Here is a 20,023-nt window from a genome sequence, read left to right as displayed (position 1 = left end):
TCCTTACTCCGCTGCCGCCTTCCACCCTTCCCGCTGACTCCGGGCCTCCCTCTTTCCCAATGTGCTCCTGCTGACTTTGAGGTATAAAGAGGCATTATATAAAATTTGGGAAAGGAAACTCAACCTATTTATAGCCTGTATTCTGAATCCATTTACAGCTTTTCCCTGCTTAACCCCAGAGCCGCCTTATTGTTCACTGTCTGCAAGAAATAGCAATGGTCGCTTGTATAAATTGAGGTTTGTGACTGGTGCATAAGATATGATGTCTGTGACTGGATGTTATTAGTCAAGCCGGGTAAAGTCTAAGGGTATGTTCACACGGCTTATTTACGGACGTAATTCGGGCGTTTTACGCCTGGAATTACGTCCGAAATTACGGCTTGAAAGCGTTGACAAACATCTGCCCATTGAAAGCAATGGGCTGACGTTTGTCTGTTCACACGAGGTGTATATTTATGCGTCGCTGTCAAAAGATGGCGCGTAAATAGACGCCCGCGCCAAAGAAGTGTCATGTCACTTCTTCAGACGTAAATGGAGCCGTTATTCATTGACTCCATGGAAAACCAGCTCCAGTTACGTCCGTAATGGACGCGGCGTTCAAGCGCCTGCACATGCCGTTACGGGGCTGTTTTTTCCTGGAAACAGCCACGTAATTTCGGCCATTACGGACGCTGCCGTGTGAACATACCCCAAGTGTTTTCAGACGTAATTTGCCCCTAATACGCCTACAAACATCTGCCCATTGCTTTCAATGGGAATTACGATGTTCTGTTCCCACAAGCCTTTCTTTTACGCGTCGCTGTCAAAATACGGCGCGTAAAAAGACGGTTCGTCAAAAGAAGTGCAGGACACTTCTTGGGACGTTTTTGGAGGCGTTTTTCATTGGCTCTATGGAAAACAGCTCCAAAAACGGCCGTAAAAAACGCAGCGAAAATCCCGAGTGGCTTAAAAAACGTCTGAAAATCAGGAGCTGTCTTCCCTTGAAAACCGCTCCGTATTTTCAGACGTTTTTGCTCACTGCGTGTGAACATACTCTTATGGTTAAAGGGGTAGTAGCCAGAATATAATTGACTCAATCGTTGGGGGTGTTGTTTTGTGCCATCATGTTGTGTTTGACTCTCAGTTTAGGGGATTATACGTAAAGTGTTTATGTCCGCTCTTCTGTTTGGTCTCCAGGATTCTCGATGATTTGTTGTTTTGTCATCTTCTTCATTTTTGTTCTTTAATCCTTGTATCTTGAAATACTTTCTGGTCATTTGTGGAGGATTGCGTCTTATTGGGTCAATTCGGCGGTCGATATTATAACATCAGCATTGCACTGTCTATTTTGTTGTGAAGATTCGTGCTATGGAAAATGACCTATACATAGTACATGGTGAGCGAGGGCCACCTGATGACTCCCTGTGGATGCCGGTAGACGCAGCTGTGACCCTTTACGATTGTCGCCGGCAGATAAATGTTCTTCATAGTGGAGAGATCATTTGTGTATTATTATACTATATACCTTTTAGCTCTACCTCTTCTTCTTTTTTCTCCACGCTCAGTCTTTCACTCTTGCCCTTTCCTCACATTGTGTCTGACGTCTTCAGGAGAACAGTATGTAAAAACGGCGATTACGGTTTCCATATGGGTTAACAAGGTTGGCGTTTTCTGAAGAAGCAGGATGTTGTAGTGTCCTGTAGCGCGATACATACAGACGATGGATATTGACTAGTATCTACATACAGACTACCAGCAAACAAGCAAGCCGTAAGGCGGCGCCGGGATCAAAACTACAGTTATACAGCCAAATCAGCTGCTCTGCATCCAAGAGCTGACTCCAATCCCATTCAATTGTACAAAATAGATTTTTTTTGTGGATTCCCCTGGAGTGCCGGTTCATCTTTGTTCCTTTGTAGATATAGACTACAATGTTGAAGCTTTGCAAATTTTATGATGTTTAACCTGCATTTTTTTATACTATATAGTAGAAGAGCTCCCTCTTGTGGTGGTATAGCAAACATGACCACTTATTTACTCCTGAAATCTTCGTGCTATTGCCTGTCCGTTGATTCTCTTTCCTTTTGAGGGTGGTCTGTTTATTGACGTGAGCATAGGAAATGTTCAACCTGTGTGCTATGCATCAACATTTGGTCCCTCTACATACAGTGAAGGAAATAAGTATTTGATCCCTTGCTGATTTTGTAAGTTTGTCCACTGTCAAAGACATGAACAGTCTAGAATTTTTAGGCTAGGTTAATTTTACCAGTGAGAGATAGATTATATTTAAAAAAAAACAGACAATCACATTGTCAAAATTATATATACTTATTTGCATTGTGCACAGAGAAATAAGTATTTGATCCCTTTGCCAAACAAGACTTAATACTTGGTGGCAAAACCCTTGTTGGCAAGCACAGCAGTCAGACGTTTTTTGTAGTTGATGATGAGGTTTGTACACGTTAGATGGCATTTTGGCCCACTCCTCTTTGCAGATCATCTGTAAATCATTAAGATTTCGAGGTCGCTTGGCAACTCGGATCTTCAGCTCCCTCCATAAGTTTTTGATGGGATTAAGGTCTGGAGACTGGCTAGGCCACTCCATGACCTTAATGTGCTTCTTTTTGAGCCACTCCTTTGTTGCCTTGGCTGTATGTTTCGGGTCATTGTCGTGCTGGAAGACCCAGCCACGAGCCATTTTTAATGTCCTGGTGGAGGGAAGGAGGTTGTCACTCAGGATTTGACGGTACATGGCTCCATCCATTCTCCCATTGATGCGGTGAAGTAGTCCTGTGCCCTTAGCAGAGAAACACTCCCAAAACATAATGTTTCTACCTCCATGCTTGACAGTGGGGACGGTGTTCTTTGGGTCATAGGCAGCATTTCTCTTCCTCCAAACACGGCGAGTTGAGTTAATGCCAAATAGCTCAATTTTAGTCTCATCTGACCACAGCACCTTCTCCCAATCACTCTCAGAATCATCCAGATGTTCATTTGCAAACTTCAGACGGGCCTGTACATGTGCCTTCTTGAGCAGGGGGACCTTGCGTGCACTGCAGGATTTTAATCCATTACGGCGTAATGTGTTAGGCCCCATGCACACAACAGCAAAAAACTGAGCCATTCACTTTCATTGAACACTGACACCTTTCCGTAGCACTACGGAAGGGTGTCAGTGCCGTGGAAATGTTCCGGGAATTATGGAACATGTCCGTTCTTTCGCATTTTGCGGGCCGTGCTCCCATACTTTGTATGGGAGCACGGCCCGAAAATGCGGCTGTCAGTCAGCGGCCGGCCGTGCCCGCAATCGCGGGCCGTGATTGCTGGCACGGTCGTGTGCATGGGGCCTCACCAATGGTTTTCTTGGTGACTGTGGTCCCAGCTGCCTTGAGATCATTAACAAGTTCCCCCCGTGTAGTTTTCGGCTGAGCTCTCACCCTCCTCAGGATCAAGGATACCCCACGATGTGAGATTTTGCATGGAGCCCCAGATCGATGTCGATTGACAGTCATTTTGTATGTCTTCCATTTTCTTACTATTGCACCAACAGTTGTCTCCTTCTCACCCAGCGTCTTACTTATGGTTTTGTAGCCCATTCCAGCCTTGTGCAGGTCTATGATCTTGTCCCTGACATCCTTAGAAAGCTCTTTGGTCTTGCCCATGTTGTAGAGGTTAGAGTCAGACTGATTCATTGAGTCTGTGGACAGGAGTCTTTTATACAGGTGACCATGTAAGACAGCTGTCTATAATGCAGGCACCAAGTTGATTTGGAGCGTGTAACTGGTCTGGAGGAGGCTGAGCTCTTAATGGTTGGTAGGGGATCAAATACTTATTTCTCTGTGGAAAATGCAAATAAATATATATCATTTTGACAATGTGATTTTCTTATATTTTTTTATATATAATCTATCTCTCACTGGTAAAATTAACCTAGCCTAAAAATTCTAGACTGTTCATGTCTTTGACAGTGGGCAAACTTACAAAATCAGCAAGGGATCAAATACTTATTTCCTTCACTGTATATATTTCTAGGCCCTGGACACTGCAGCTGCATAAAAACAAAGCAGTGACCAGAGGCCCCAATAGAAAATCTGCAATGGGGCCCACCAACTATTATGTTCCAAGTAGAACACTGGTGTCTTCTTATGTGGCAGAAGGGCCCCAGTTGTGACTGCCACTTCTTTTTCTGCATTTGCATTTCCGCTTTATAAAATGTCTACACACTCCAATGAAGCAAGTACGGCTGCCCCTGAAGCCACGGTTATCAGCGTTGAAACTCAGATTTTAGTTCAGATACATACCAGGTAAAGTTAGACAAACTGAATTGAAATAGACCTGGAGAACCCCTTTAATTGGACGGGCTGCAGTGTCATGATTGCGTATAGAACAACGGCTGACTGTATTGTGCGACAGGTAAATGTCTTATAAATGGAGAACCTCTTTGACTAGTTAAATGCCGTTCAGCGTTTGTCATATTATTGTAATATTTGAAAAATTCTTATTTTCTCTTTCAATTTTGCCTTTTTATTCAGGTTTGATAAGGGACGCATCTATACATTTATCGGTGAAGTGGTGGTGTCCGTGAACCCCTACAAGAATCTCCCAATCTATGGGAAGGATACAATCGAGCAGTATAAGGGGAGAGAGCTGTATGAAAGACCCCCACATCTCTTCTCCATCGCAGATGCAGCTTACAAGGCCATGAAGAGACGCTGCAAAGACACGTGTATAGTAATATCAGGTATTATTGCCATAGTCTTTCTTCGTCTTTGTTTTGCAACCTTGAATAATAAATGCGATCAAGACTTGGTAAATTGTGGGGTAAGAAATTAATCTCCTGCAAGTTTAGGAGCTCACTGCATGCTATACATACATTGTACTGAATAATTCAGCAGTATGCGGTAAGCTCCTTAACTGCCCCTAGTGGTGGCTGCAGGCAGCTAGAATTGTAAAATTTAAAGGAATTATCCAGGATTTAAAAAAAAAAAAAACAACAACAGCGCCACACTTGGCTGTGTCCAGTATTGCAGCTCAGCCCCATTCTCTTAATGAACTTAAGGTAGACCCTTTTTTTCCAATCCTGAACACATCATTAACTCTCGCTCTGAGAGACATAGGAATTAGAACTCTGCATCTTATCGTAAAGTATGTTATAAAATCCGCACAGGATATTGGACTTAAAAGTGTACCTCCACTTCTGATCTCCCGACCTGACATTGGACGTAGAGAGACGCTCCTGCACTCTGAGGGGTACAATTGCCATGGCAACCGTACCGCGCACAGAACGTATTGTGCACGGGTCCAATTCTAATTAACTATGAACCACCCTGCTTGCAGGAGTGTCTCTCCATGCCCAAGGTCAGACGAGAGATGACCAGTAGAGGAACACTATAAGCCTGCGCTTTTGACTTATTTTTCCTGGTTTAGCCTGCAGTCGTTATCCTTGTGTGTATATATTCAATGCTATAGAGCAATATAATGGTTTATTCATTGTCTTGCAGGAGAAAGTGGTGCCGGGAAGACGGAAGCCAGTAAATATATAATGCAGTACATAGCCGCCATTACTAATCCAAGCCAGCGAGCTGAGGTGGAGAGGTAAATGTTATGTTTTGTTTTTTTTTGTTTTACACGATCAACACTAGAGGGCCCTGCTAAAACACGTCTGCGCTAAGACCTCAGGTATCACTCTATTATTGTCTTGGCAACAAAAATTAATGTGCAGATACAAAATTCCCAAAAAGAAAATTTAAAGGGGGTTCCCACTCCATAAAAATTGATGGCCTATACTCCGGATAGGCCATCAATAGCTGATCGCTCGGGGTCGGACCCCCGTCGATCAGCTGTTTTGTAGGGGGTGCAGCGCTCGTACGATCGCTGCTTCCCCTTAATTTCTAATTGCATGCTGTAAATCGTCGACACAGATGTAGCAGCGATTGACATATTACAGCCTTCTTCTCCCATTCACTTCAATAGCAGAAGGCTGCAATACTTTAAATCGCTACATCTGTGTCGATGATTCACGGTGAGCAAGTAGAATTGAAGAGGACGTAGCTCTCATACGAGCGCTGCACCCCCTTCAAAAGAGCTGATCGGTGGTGGTCCCGGTGGTCGGCCCCCAATCGATCAGCTATTGATGTCCTATGCTGAGGATAGGCTATCAAATTTTATGGACTGGGAAACCCCTTTAATATTAACCCCCCAATTTTCTTAAACTCCTCTTGTTGTTTTATTGTTCTATTGATGCCATATGGATCCACTGTCTCCTATACAATTCCACAGGGTGAAGAATATGCTGCTTAAGTCTAATTGTGTCCTGGAAGCATTTGGAAATGCTAAAACTACCCGCAACGACAACTCCAGCCGATTTGGAAAATACATGGACATTAACTTTGATTTCAAAGGAGATCCTATTGGGGGGCACATAAGTAACTACCTATTAGAGAAAGTATGTAACAACTACCGAATTCTGTGAACTCTTTTGAAGACTTTTTTTATTTTTTTTACTCAAAATACTATTATCCATTTACATGCAGTTTTCTAGTAATGCAAGCTTGTATGAAAGCTATAGTATTGTATATGTAAACAAGTTCTACCGTCTTCAGGTCTGCTGTATTGTCTAGCTCAGGGGTCAGCAACTTTCGGTACTGCAACTGTTGTTAAACTATAATTCCCAGCATGCCCTGACAGCCTTTGACTGGAATAACAAAGCCATTGGCTGTCAGGGCATGCAGGGAGTTGTAGTTTCACCAACAGCTGGAGTGCCGAAGGTTGCTGACCCCTGGCCTAGCTGATGGGTAGAGTTCATGTCTCAAACAAATCATACCCAACTTACATAAAGTAACAATAGTCGTAAATAATCCGGCGTAACGTGTAGGTCCTGATGTAAAGTCTGAAACCGAACCCCCACTAACCATGTGCCATTTATAATACTGGTGTCATCGTAGGTGACAGAGGGGATATTTGAACCCCTCAGAACTCTGTTGTTAATGAGAACAAATTTATTTGTAATTGATATTCACTTGTGTTTTCTTTCAGTCTCGGGTGATTGTCCAGCAGCTGGGAGAGAGGAATTTTCACTCCTTTTATCAGGTTGGTTTTTGTTTATTGAAAATAAACCTCAACATTCCTTAAAAACTCCATTATCTCTCTACATTTGTCTTCCTCACAGTAAATTCCTGACAAATGATGCACAAATTCACTGACACCACATCATGTGTTACACTCTGCAGACTTAGAATCAATCCAACGTCTCTGTACTGTAGGGGTCAGCAACCTTCGGCATTCCAGCTGTTGTGAAACTACAACTCCCAGCATGCGCTGACAGTCAAAGGCTTTATTATTCCATCCAAAGCCATGATGGGCTTGTAGTTTCACGACTGCTGGAGTGCCGACGGTTGCTATCCCTTGCTGTAGTGAGAGGGAGGGTGAGGATATTTAGTGTGACCAGGTGACAGAAAAAGCAATACTGTGAGATATAATATGGCCGACAATGGTAGCTGGCAGTCAACTATTTTTTATAAGAAGCTACAGGGAGGAGAAACCAAGTGCACCAATGGCCGCGCTTACAAGGGATAGACTGCACATACTGTAGTTTACCACATTTAGGATTGAGTAGCAGAGTCACAACCAGCTCTAATACTGGCCCTTGAAAATAATACTTTTTTGCATTTTTAACTCTATATGTTAAGATCTGATTTGTCATTTTTTTTTCTAGCTGATCTTGGGAGCTCCTGAGCAGATCCTGCGTTCCCTTCACCTCCAGAAGGATATCTCCTCTTACACATACACTCGATCCATGGTGCAGATGAAGGTGAGAACAGGTTATGTACACACTGAACACATCATGTTGTGGATTACATACAATACATGGTTAATGTTATACACTTCTTTTTATGTTTATCCGTCCGTCCCATCCAGTCTTCCGTTAATGACGCTGGAGAATTCAAAGAAGTCTCAGAGGCCATGAAAGTCATTGGGTTTAAACCAGAGGAAATCCAGACTGTCTACAAAGTCTTGGCTGCTATTCTACATCTGGTGAGTAGGTGCGAGTATGTGGTGGAGAAACGGGGAAAGAAGTGTCAGTGCTTCGGTTACGGTGTGGGGAACCATTTGCTACTGATGACCTTTCAGAAGAAGAAGTGTATAAGAATTGGCAGAACTCGTCTACAGCTGTGTAAATATACATATCTAGTGCAGAAATAACATGAGTCTACCATACTAGTGCCAAAACATATACACACACTTGTTTACAAGACCCAACAAGTACTCTACAGTACTATATTACATTCCTTTGTTCACAGGAAAAATTCAGAACATCATATTGGTCTCTGAGTCGCATCTTAAAGGAGAAATTCAGTCGGAATGATTTTTGGCTATGTCCAGGGCCGGCGTCAGCACCCGGCAAACCCGGGCAAGTGCCAGGGCGGGGGCCCACTCGGCTTCCAGGTGCTGTCGCTGCAGTCGTCACGGCATTACTTTCCATATATGGACAGTGATTTCGGGAGGAGAGGAGTCTCAGGCAGAGCGCCAGCGGTTCTTCTCCCGGAAGCCCCTGACATCACTGTCCATATATGGACAGTGATGTCAGAGAGAGAGAGAAAAGGAGTCCCAGGCAAAGCGCAACAAGCGGCTCTGCTTCGGGACTCCGTCTCTGGGGAAGCCCCTGACATCACTATGGACAGTGATGTCAGGAGGATAGAAGGAGTCCCAGGCAGACTGCTAGCACCTCTGTTCCGGGACTCTGTCTCTGGGGAAGCTCCTGACATCAATGTCCATATATGGACAGTGTTGTCAGGAGCAGAGCAGTGTCCTTGGCAGAGTGCTTGTAGCGCTCTGCCTGGGACTATGGCACTGGGGTTGCCCCTGACAATACTGTTCAAAGTCAGGGGTTTCCCCTGAAGCGGAATCCCCACTGAGAGCATTGGCACAGCTCTGGCTGGGGATTCCACTCCTACATGGAGGGTGGCTATGTGGTACTACCAGGGAGGGGTCTGTGTGGCACTACCAGGGATAGGGGCGGCGTGGCGCTACCTGGGAGGTGGGGGCGGCGTGGCGCTACCTGGGAGGTGGGGGCGGCGTGGCGCTACCTGGGAGGTGGGGGCGGCGTGGCGCTACCTGGGAGGCGGGGGCGGCGTGGTGCAACCTGGTAGGTGGGGGCTGTGTGGCGCTACCTGCTAGGTGGGGGCTGTGTGGCACTACCTGGGGGTGGCTGTGTGGCACTATCTACAAAGGGCACTAAATTTATGGGGGTACAAACTGGGGGCCTAACTTCTATGTGGGGGCTTAAACAAGGCCTAACGTCTATATGGGTGCACAAAGTGACGTTTCTGCCATTTTACTGCCACCGTGAGTTCCCCCGGAAAGGGGCCTACTAAGTCTCTGTCGCCCAAGGGCTCACATAAACCTGGAGCCGGCCCTGGCTATGTTATAGATTTATGGGAAGAGTGGTGAAGTCTGTGACGTTGGACCACCCCTGTTTTCCTGAATGCAAAGTATTTAAAGAGCCCCTCCCTTTGCGTTGCTTGGAGATTTTTGTTGCTGAAAATATGACCCCATAAATCATGTGTCCGAAATCTCTGAGCAGTGCCAAAGGGGTTTTTGAACTCCTATAGAAGTGCAAAAACCCCACCAATGATTTTAAAAGCACTCTGTATCTGTCATCAGCAGTTTTAAAGGCTATGTAAACCTTTTGAAAGGCAATTATTATTTTTTATAATAAACAGGTCAGTCAGTGTGATTAGCACAACTTTATAAATACTTTTTTTTTTAACGAAAAAATTTTTTACTTTTTGAGATACAGCTGCTCTGTATAGTTTGCTATGACCTGAATCCGTAAGTCCCGCGGACCTGATGGGTTCAGTGACAGCAGGTCCTGCAAGTTATGAATTTAGATGTGATTGACACGCAGGATCTACCTGTAATCTGAGACACTAAGGACCCGCTGTCATTGAACCCGTCAGTCACGCGGACCTGACTAGAGCAGGATTTAGCGAAAGATACAGCTGCTCTGTATAGAGAATACAGAGCAGCTGTATCTCAAAAAGTAAAACTAATTTTTTATAAAAACTTATTTAGAAAAGTCGTACCAATCACACTGGCTGACATTTTTATTTTAATAAAAAAATAATAATAATTGCCTTTAAACTACTAAAACCATTACCTACCCAGTGATGGTAAAACCCAATGGTTAATATTTGTTTTTTATTTCTTTATTAGGGGAACCTCAAGTTTATTTTGGATGGAGATACCCCCATGATTGAGAATAGCAAGGTTGTGTCCGTCGTGGCAGACTTGCTTGGCTCCAAGTTTGAATTTCTGGAGAAGGCTCTTCTGTACAGGACTGTGGCCACTGGCAGAGATATTATCGATAAGCAGCACACTGAGAAAGAAGCCAGCTATGGCAGGGATGCCTTCGCCAAGGTACAAACAGACTGACTGATGGGGTGATGCAATGCTTTATTTAATATGTCACTTATGATGCGGGGATGGTTGATCGCTATATACATGTACAGGCCATCTACGAACGCCTATTCTGCTGGATTGTGAATCGTATTAATGATGTCATCGATGTAAAACAACAAGATGCAGCTCTCCATGGAAAAAACACAGTCATCGGTGTGCTGGATATCTACGGATTTGAGATCTTCGACAATAACAGGTATGATTGATCCCTAAAGAGGATTTCCGCCCACAGTGTAAAATTGCTTATAGATTAGTAAATCAGAAATAAGAGCAGTTGCCAATATTTGGTAATTATGTTTTAATTATTTACAGAGATTTTAGCATCTTTTGTGATTTGTTGCGGCAGCCATTTTTGCAAATGTGACATTAACAGGAAGTTCAGCCATATTGGTTTAACTTAAGAGACTGATGGCAAAACAGTCACTTTGTTATTGACAGAACGTAATGACCGTGCACCATCAAGAGAACTTTTGCCCTTAATAGTAAAATCTCCATTCTTCTCTCGCCATTGGCCACTCTCGTCATAATGATTTAGTCCGTGAGGTATCGGTAGTTTCTAATGTTAATTTCCATAACATGCAAAATATTCTTTGTGGAGGCTTTATCTTACAACTGGACGAGTCCCAGGAGCCAGGGATCAATGGGGGAGATTTTATTAATACTGAAATGATGAAAACGCACCAATATAGAACATCTAGTGAGTTTCACTCAACGGACACTCGCTGTGAAAACTCACGCATCTGTGAATGGCCCCATTGAAATCAATAGGGCCGTATGCTGTGCCTTGTTTCAACGCACAGCACACGGATGAGATTCGCACTCCTGTGAATGAGCCCTTTGTGATATCATCGGAGACTCGGACCATTTTTCACGGACCCGATTCACCCGCTAAAGGGAATGGGTCCGTGAAGACTATCGGGTGCCACTCGGATGCCGTCACAAACGACCCGAGTGGCACAACGGTCGTGTGCAGCAGACCTTAGGTTTGATTTGGTGATCTGTGCTATATTACATGCTGATGGCAGACCTTGTGACTTGTCCATGTCTTTCAGCTTTGAGCAGTTCTGCATTAATTATTGTAATGAGAAACTACAGCAGCTGTTTATTCAGCTCGTCCTGACCCAAGAGCAAGAGGAATATAAGAGAGAAGGGATCCCCTGGAAGCATGTAAGTAACTACATCATTCGCTGATGAGAGAAAAACGTCTAAACCTGCGCAGTTTCTGTGCCCCATTTCCATTTACAACTCCATGTTCAGTAGCAGTGATGATCCAGTGGCTTCTCAATGGATCCTCATTCATCTTCACTTTCATACTTGTTACAGATAGATTATTTTAACAACCAGATCATCGTGGATTTGGTTGAGCAGCAGCATCGTGGAATCATATCTCTTCTGGACGACGCCTGTATGAATGTTGGGAAAGTGACGGACCCCATGTTTCTGGATGCACTAAACAAGCAGCTGGGAAAACATGCCCACTACTCCAGCAGGAAGGTAATAGTCAAATAAAAGAAGGGTAAAGCGGGCTGCTGTATATGTATGTGGAGCTAATAAGAGGCAAGTAATATCTGAAAGGGGCTGCATCATTAAGACAACCTCTGTCCATATTAGGGCATATGGGAATTATAGGGGAGGGTTCCCTCTAGGGGGTCTGGCTGCTGGAACTTCTAGTCCACCATTATTGCTAGGAGTAGCATCCGGCTTGATGCAGGGAATGCAGTATTACAGATCACCCATTTTACTACATGTTCGTGCCATATACTCCAAAACAGGAGCCACTCTGTACTCTACCTCTATGATATCCCTATGTCCTAATAAATCCATAAAGCACTTCATGATGTGGCTTTATTTCAAGGTGTGTATATATGTTTTCTTTAATGCAAGAACTACAACGTAAGTCGCTGCAGGGAAAACTTTCAGATTTCCCTAAACATCGCTGGGGATCCCGGCAGGGGGACACTTTGTGATCAGCTTATTGTCAAGGGACCCTTCTAACAAGTAGAGATTGTCCAAAGCGGAGAATCCCTCAGCTAGTCACACACGGTAACCATATGAAACACTCTGATCACTTTAATTTTAGTTCCGCAGCTGATACTTACTGGAGGCAAAAGGGTGAAATAAATAATTCTGGTAAGAAGTGGATTCAGTGCCATAATAAGCAAAGGAAGAAATGCCAGGTCTTCGTTCACATTACTCTTTTTATTATTCAAATCAAGGCAAACACTTCCATTGTGACAGCTTCTGTGTATATAGATATCTTATCATGGACTGCACTTAAAACTCCTGGAACATTGTGCTCGTATATATTGCATTTGTATGACTGAAACCCAACAGAATCCATTAAAATCCATGGGTTCCGTTGTTGTCCATCATATGACTGATACGGCGCTTCTGTTATTAGCGATGCAAGTGTGAACAGAGCCTTTACTGGCCTCCTATAACATAGCCCCAGCTTTCTAGTTGTGTGTAGATTAGATTGCGAGCCTTACTGGTGACGGACATGTGTGAGTCATTACGATCCCCTTAAATTGCGCAGCAATATGGTAGCACTAAGGAATAAACTGATATGTATGCAATGAGGCAGACCGTGTTTAATGCAAGCGAGTAATAGCTTCATGATATGAATGTTATCCTAGCACATAATAATCTCATAAACATGAAGTTGTGAAAATCGATCGTCCATTATAGTTGTTCTTAAGTAGTCCAGCAGAGGGAGCCCGAATCCCTGCTGACTGCATTGCCAGCGTTGTGCATGGATCAATCCTTGAAAAATGATGTCATGTCTAGCCAATGGACATTGTACGCTGCTGTCGCCTGATTTACACAGTCCGCAGGCCTATTGGTATTCCAGACTTTGAAGCAGCAACTCTAACACTTTGCTGTGGAATGTTTGAGACTTTTTTTTCTTTAAATGTCAATAACAAAAAGAACGGCTCTTCGTACCTTCTCTAAAGAGACCATCATCGTGCAGAATATCACCAGAATCTGAGCCATTTGAGAAATATATCACTCACGTGGAGGTAGATTATTAGTGTTGCTGTTCAGCTCCTGCTATTTGCTATCTACTAGAGAAGGGGTCACCAACATTCAGCACTCCAGCTGTTGTGAAACTACAACTCCCAGCATGCACTAAGGCTTTATTATTCCAGACAAAGGCTGTCAGGGCATGCTGGGAATTGCAGTTTTGTATGTATGTAATCTGGGATTGAGAGTTTTTTAATGGTGTGATAGCATAGTCACTGAGTGGCTTCTGTGCAGCAAACGTCTTATGCCGTGTGGAAAAGTGTAGTATAGTCAACTGACTCTTGGCGATCTTGGTCTGACAATTGGCGTGACATGACGCTCCCAATTTGTGCCATTGTCCCCCTTGCTAGTTAACATGCCACTTATGGTACTGGTGTCCTCTTATGTGGCAGAGAGCAGGCAACAAAGGCCAGGTGTGACTGCAACCTCTGCACCCCATATAGTTATGCCACTGCAAATTAATAATTGCTCCCCCATGTTGGCTGTATTGTTTTCAAATGTAAAATCCAGTGTCATTTTAATAAATCTTTATTACTTGTTTGTTTTTATTTAAAAAAACATCTGTAATATGGCAACCATCAACAAGCAGGTGAGCTGTTGCAGCAGACTTTATTATGGCTCTGTTCACATCTGCGTTGGGGTCCCGTTCTGACGTTCTGTCTGAGGTTTCCGTCAGAACGGGACCCTGAGCAGACAAACTGACACTGATAGAAACCAGAGGTTTCCATTTCCATCACCATTAATTTCAATGGTGACGGAGCCGGTGCCCGTGGTTTCCGTTTGTCTATTTTGTGCACCGGACCCGTCGTTTTGCCGGAAGCAATAGCGTAGTCGACTGGAACGTCAGAACGGGACTCCAATTCAGATGTGAACAGAGCCTATGTATTTTATTTTGCATACATTTTGGCTTGTGTTTCTTCTCTTTCTGCTCAAAAACATAAACAACCAAATAGTCAATATGATATGTAGTATGTGTGATGAAATCCAAATATAGCAGCAGCATAATGGTAAATAATACATGGAAGGCACATGCACAAGATCCGCAATTTCATGCAATAGACAAAGTGGAGTAAAAAGGAAACAATCCATAAAGAAAAATCATCTGTTTAATTCACCCATGAGACTTGAGACTGCTGTGTAGCACCCAATGGGTGCTACAAAATATTATTTTTTTTCATTGTCAATGTGCATTAGTTATTTGTGGGATACCAATTTGCATTAAAAATACTAAATATTCCAAAATATTAATTACAGATCAGTCAACAGCATCTTGATGGTGGTTTCTTCGCAACAGGATATATATTTTTTCTATGTTTACATATTGTACATGTTATGATCCCCCTTTTTTTTTATAGACTACTTACCATTAGTTTTATCTAATATTCTATTACATTTCTGTCTTTTTAGGTATGTCCAACAGATAAAGCTCTTGAATATGACCGAGATTTCCGAATTCGCCACTACGCTGGAGATGTTGTGTGAGTATTGGGACCCATAGTGTGACTGTCCAGTAACGTCCCATGAGAAGAGATGATGATTTCCAGCCGTCTGTCCAGTCGGTCCGTTTTGGAGACCTAAATGTGAACACGTTGTCATGTTATCCTATTTTACCATATGTTTTATTCCAAACAGTTACTCTGTGGTGGGATTTCTTGATAAGAACAAGGACACATTATTCCAGGACTTCAAGAGATTCATGTACAACAGGTGAGAAGACGCAATATGGTCGCTGTGTGTTGACTTAAAAGACGCCATTGTACTTGTTCATGATTCTGTAGAACAGATGCTTGTTACGTTGCTAGCAATGGTCCTGTTTATCCTGGATGAGCTCACGCTCATTTATAGATCATCATCGTGCAGGATATCACAAGCCGTTTCAGAAGGATATTATCGCACATTCACGGAGTGGCTTCTGTGCGGCAAACGTCTTATGCTTGGTGTGACATGACGCTCCTAATTTGTGCCGTTGTCCCCCTTGCTAGTTCCCATGCTATTTACAGTACTGGTGTTCTCTTATGTGGCAGGGAGCAAGCAACAGAGACCCGGTGCGACTGCAACCTCTGCACCCCATATAGTTATGCCACTGCAAATCAATTGTAGCTCCCCACATTGCAAATGGCTGGCCTTATATAGGTTCATTACATTTGCAAATCTTTTCTTTTCTCTATTTTTTTTTTTTATAAATCACATTTTATGTTGTTTTTACCTCTTATATCCATAGCTGCTTTCAAAATTCTTCTAGTTACCGTTGGAAACAGACATTTGCTAATCTCCACCCCAATCTCAAATGTTTATAGCTAAGTTGTTAGGTCAAATGACTGACATCTGAGATCCCAGAATGCACTGCTCTCATGAATCCAGCTGGACTCTGAAATTAGCTTTAAGGGGTTTTCTAAGACTTTTATATTGATAGCCTATACTTAGGATATGTTGTCAATACCAAATCATAGGGGGTCCGACACCCCTCACTTCTGTATCGGCTGTGCTTGGGATTGCAATTCTGGTCTCATTCAAGTGAATGGGACTGAGCAGCGATCCCAGGCACAGCTGCTATGAATGTGTACGGCGCTGTGCCTGGTAAACTTTGAGGAGGCTGCGGCGTTATTTCGCTGTTTGACCCTTTCGTCAGCTGATCCGTGGGGATGACTGGAGTCGGACCCCACCGATTTTTGATGACCTATCCTTAATATAAGCCATCAAAATAAAAGTCCTGGAATACCCTGCTAAGGCTACGTCCACACATAGCGGATTTGCTGGGGTAAATTTCTACAGCAAATCCTCACCAAATCGTCGAATTTCCCTGTACTTTCCAATGGCAACCCTTCCTTGGTCCCCCTCCAGTCTCTGTACACTAAGCTTCCATCTATTGCTATGGGAGTGTCAGTGGAGGTAAGTATAGTGTGTTTTTTTTATTATTATTATTTTAAACTATCTAGACTTGCAGATTTGGCTTCAGATCCTCAGGTAATACGCGTGCAAAGCAGATTTGCTTGCGGATTTTCTTTTTTCCCTTCAAATTCAACGGGGAAATTCTGTACCAGTTCAAGTTCTGCATGGAAAATTTCTGCAGCAAGTGAATGAGATTTATTTTAATCGCATCCACCTTTCTGTTACTGTAATCTGCTGCGGAAATCTGCAACAACTCCACGACATGTGAATGTAGCCTTAAAGTCCTCTTACACTGGCTAATTTTGGCCGGTGAAACGAGCGCCGATCAAGACCGCTTGTTAATTGGCGCTCATTTGATCCTTTCACAAGGAGCCGTGTAAGGGGACGAGCGCTCGTTACTACGATCTCTCGTCCCCATACATCTTTATCATGTCGGCAACACGTCGGGGAGATGCGCTGCCGACGACAATAATATTTTACTTTTTTAAAACGATAAGATCAGATGAACGAGTGTTTGCTTGTTCATCTGCTGATTTACACATGGTAATTATTGGCAACGAGCGTTATATGAACGCTGGTCTGTCCGATAATTGGCCAGTGTTAATGGGCCTTTTGACTTGAAAGGAGGGGAAGTCGTGATGTAATCAAAATGAATACAAGATAGTTAAAGTTACTGAACATTCTACTTTGACGGTCTGGTATTTTCAGGGGCAAAGTTTTTTTTATTTTGGATTGATTTGCTTTCCATTTCTCCACGTGTTCTACTTGCACTATTTTACCAAACAAGCTGTGAGGTACACAATGAACCGTGTTTCATGTATCTGAGACCCCTATATAAGCACATTTTTTTGACGTCTTCTGCATCTTTGTTCCCCCTTTACGTAGTTCTAATCCTGTGCTGAAGAATATGTGGCCAGAAGGGAAGCTGAGCATCACAGAGGTCACCAAACGTCCACTGACTGCCGCTACATTATTCAAGAACTCCATGATCGCCCTGGTGGACAATCTGGCGTCCAAGGTACAAGCATGAGAAATGCAATGTTTTACTGCTGTGTGACCTCCGGGTAATGGAGTGATGACCAGACTTCCCTGTTAGACTTCAACCCTAAAAACGTAACTCCAAGTTATTTTTAGACTTTCTTTTTAAGTGTTCCTATCACTATTTAATCTCTGGATTATTTACTCATGGTACACAGAACAAGATAATCATGTAATGTATTAGGGGTTGGAGATTTTTTTTTGTCGCATACAGAGCTGCACCCCTGTACGTGCTGGCATGCTATATGTATTCTACTGGAGATGAAATTGTACAGATTCCATTGAATCTTTCGTATATTCACCTTTGAAGACCATTTTATAATTTTCATACAGATAAAAATTTGAGTAACTTTGTAACTACATTGCATTACTTGAATTACAGCATGTATAATAATCCAGAGCTGCATTCAGAATGCTGCAGGCTTAAGAGCTGAAATCTCTGTCGAGATCAGTGTTTGCACAGAGCTTGCACTGGCGATTTGTATATAGTATTTACCTACATCACATTACTGTACAATCCATGATGTAATGCTAACTGTCCGCTAAACTGCTAGGGATGTGTCTGTTCACACATTTTCTGACTGTTTCAGCAAGCACCAACTAGATAGATGGGTAGATTTATGTTTAAAGCTCAACATATGATTTACACTTTACTTTACAAGCTTCATTTCATTTCTGCGCGGAGCATGTTGTCCAGTCTCTTGCACCTCTAACCATGCGTCATCTCTGGTGATTTCTCAGGAGCCCTATTACGTTCGCTGCATTAAACCAAATGACAAGAAGTCTCCATCTCTGTTTGATGAGGAGCGCTGCAAGCACCAAGTGGGGTATTTGGGCTTACTGGAAAATGTTCGAGTCCGACGAGCTGGTTTTGCATATCGTCAGGTGTATGAGAGGTTTCTTCACAGGTAGTTGTATTTTTTTTTTTAATTTTTATTTTATTATGGCATAACAGGTGTCCATCATATTATAGGGGGTGGGGTTTATACTTCATCTTTAGTGAGGACATGTTGGATTATATTTTTAGTAGTACGATTTATCTTTGATTCCATTCTATATCTGTCTTCCCTGGTTACCTGTCCAGGTACAAGATGATCTCCCAGTCGACGTGGCCAAACCATGAATTTCCTTCAGACCAAATTGCTGTACAAAAACTCTTGACAGAGTGTGGTTTCCACCAAGATGCTGCCTATGGTAAAACCAAGGTGTTTATTCGTACCCCGCGTACCCTGTTCTCCCTGGAGGAGAAGCGTAGTGAGATGTTGATACGAATCATTCTATTCCTGCAAAAGGTAAGATCAAGGCTAAATTAAGTGACGTATGTTGGGACAGGGACCATATTTTTAATCTAAGGGCATTCTGGTTATTCTTCCATCTTGTTTCAGATGTGGAGAGGAACATTAGCCCGCTGGAAATATAAGAGAACAAAGGCAGCCCTCACAATACTGCGCTACTATAGGCGTTACAAAGTCAAGTCGTATATTCATGAGGTGGTCCGTAGGTTTAATGGAGTACGGAACAGCAGAGATTACGGAAAGAATGTCAAATGGCCAACGCCTCCTAAGGTGCTCCGACGATTCCAGGAATTTATGCAGAGTATTTTCAACAGGTACTTGGAAATGTGGTATTGGATGAGCAGTTTGTCATAATGTTGTCACCAAACCAACAGAGCTTGCAATCGCTTTTTACAGATGGCGAGCTTACCAACTAATAAAAACCATACCTCCTGCGGACATTCCAAAAATCAAGGCTAAAGTTGCTGCTTTTGAATCTCTCAAAGGACACCGAGCTGATATGGGCCTTCAGAGAAGCTGGGAAGGGAACTACCTGTCATCTGTAAGTCAATGTAAATGACACATTTTCTAAAAGTGAAGGTCCGCCTTTGAACACCATTCTACAGTAACTTACTTATTTTATACCTATCCTGAGTTACAGCTTGTATTAAACCCCAGAGCTGTATTCACAATGCTGCAGGCTTTAGTGTCGTAGTCTCTCAGTAGTCCTTGTTGGCCTAATCACTACAGAGCTTGTTCTGGTGATTTTACATTTTAGGAAGTCTCCTCAGTACACCAGGCACTGCAAAGAAAGCTGCAAAGTGTCTGTCGAAAGGTTGTTGACTGTTTCCAGTGACGACCAGCAGAGCTGTGAATGCATTTCTGGACTATAATACAGGCTGTAACTCAGGATCACTGCAAAATAATTTACTTTATTTTTTTTAATAGAATATATACATGTATAAATTGTAAAAGCGTGTCTAAAAGTGGACATGGTGTTTTGATGGGACCACCCATTTAAAAAATATTCTGTCCATGTGGTCTGTTACAGCATACGGACATCAAACGGGGGTCTTATGCTAAGAACCCCCCCTATATGAGCCAGAGCGGAGAGATGCTGACAAGCAGAGGCATGTAATACTTGGACAGACATTTATCTGAATGGCTGTCATGTAATACTGGATTCTCCCATAGCCACCTGAATCGTCCCCATGACAAAATCAGCTGTTTGCTAAAAGTCTCAGGAGCCGGACCTGCGGGTTGTCCGTCATAAAACAACCCCTTTAAGTGTCCTTTAGTTCCACCTATTGTACTGGTCCAAAATGTTCTAGGATCCCACCTATGTCCCTGTCATCTGT

General features: G+C 43.1%; 1 protein-coding gene across 3 annotated transcripts in view; it reads left to right on the top strand.

Moving 5' to 3' along the window:
• MYO1D (myosin ID) overlaps positions 1–20,023 on the top strand; it is a 110,714-nt gene that overhangs the window by 78,076 nt on the left and 12,615 nt on the right. For all 3 annotated transcript variants that reach the window (XM_075845390.1, XM_075845391.1, XM_075845389.1), the window contains 17 exons: positions 4,512–4,720; positions 5,481–5,574; positions 6,259–6,424; positions 7,015–7,068; positions 7,694–7,789; positions 7,897–8,013; positions 10,195–10,398; positions 10,491–10,636; positions 11,493–11,607; positions 11,764–11,934; positions 14,872–14,942; positions 15,097–15,171; positions 17,239–17,371; positions 18,133–18,299; positions 18,476–18,683; positions 18,777–19,000; positions 19,083–19,227. In XM_075845390.1, coding sequence (XP_075701505.1) covers positions 4,512–4,720; positions 5,481–5,574; positions 6,259–6,424; positions 7,015–7,068; positions 7,694–7,789; positions 7,897–8,013; positions 10,195–10,398; positions 10,491–10,636; positions 11,493–11,607; positions 11,764–11,934; positions 14,872–14,942; positions 15,097–15,171; positions 17,239–17,371; positions 18,133–18,299; positions 18,476–18,683; positions 18,777–19,000; positions 19,083–19,227 — 2,395 coding nt within the window. The remainder of the gene's footprint in view (positions 1–4,511; positions 4,721–5,480; positions 5,575–6,258; positions 6,425–7,014; positions 7,069–7,693; positions 7,790–7,896; positions 8,014–10,194; positions 10,399–10,490; positions 10,637–11,492; positions 11,608–11,763; positions 11,935–14,871; positions 14,943–15,096; positions 15,172–17,238; positions 17,372–18,132; positions 18,300–18,475; positions 18,684–18,776; positions 19,001–19,082; positions 19,228–20,023) is intronic.

Source organism: Rhinoderma darwinii, chromosome 13 (assembly GCF_050947455.1).
Source record: "Rhinoderma darwinii isolate aRhiDar2 chromosome 13, aRhiDar2.hap1, whole genome shotgun sequence".
Taxonomy (NCBI): Eukaryota; Metazoa; Chordata; class Amphibia; order Anura; family Rhinodermatidae; genus Rhinoderma; species Rhinoderma darwinii.
This window is presented reverse-complemented; position numbering and strand designations above follow the sequence as displayed.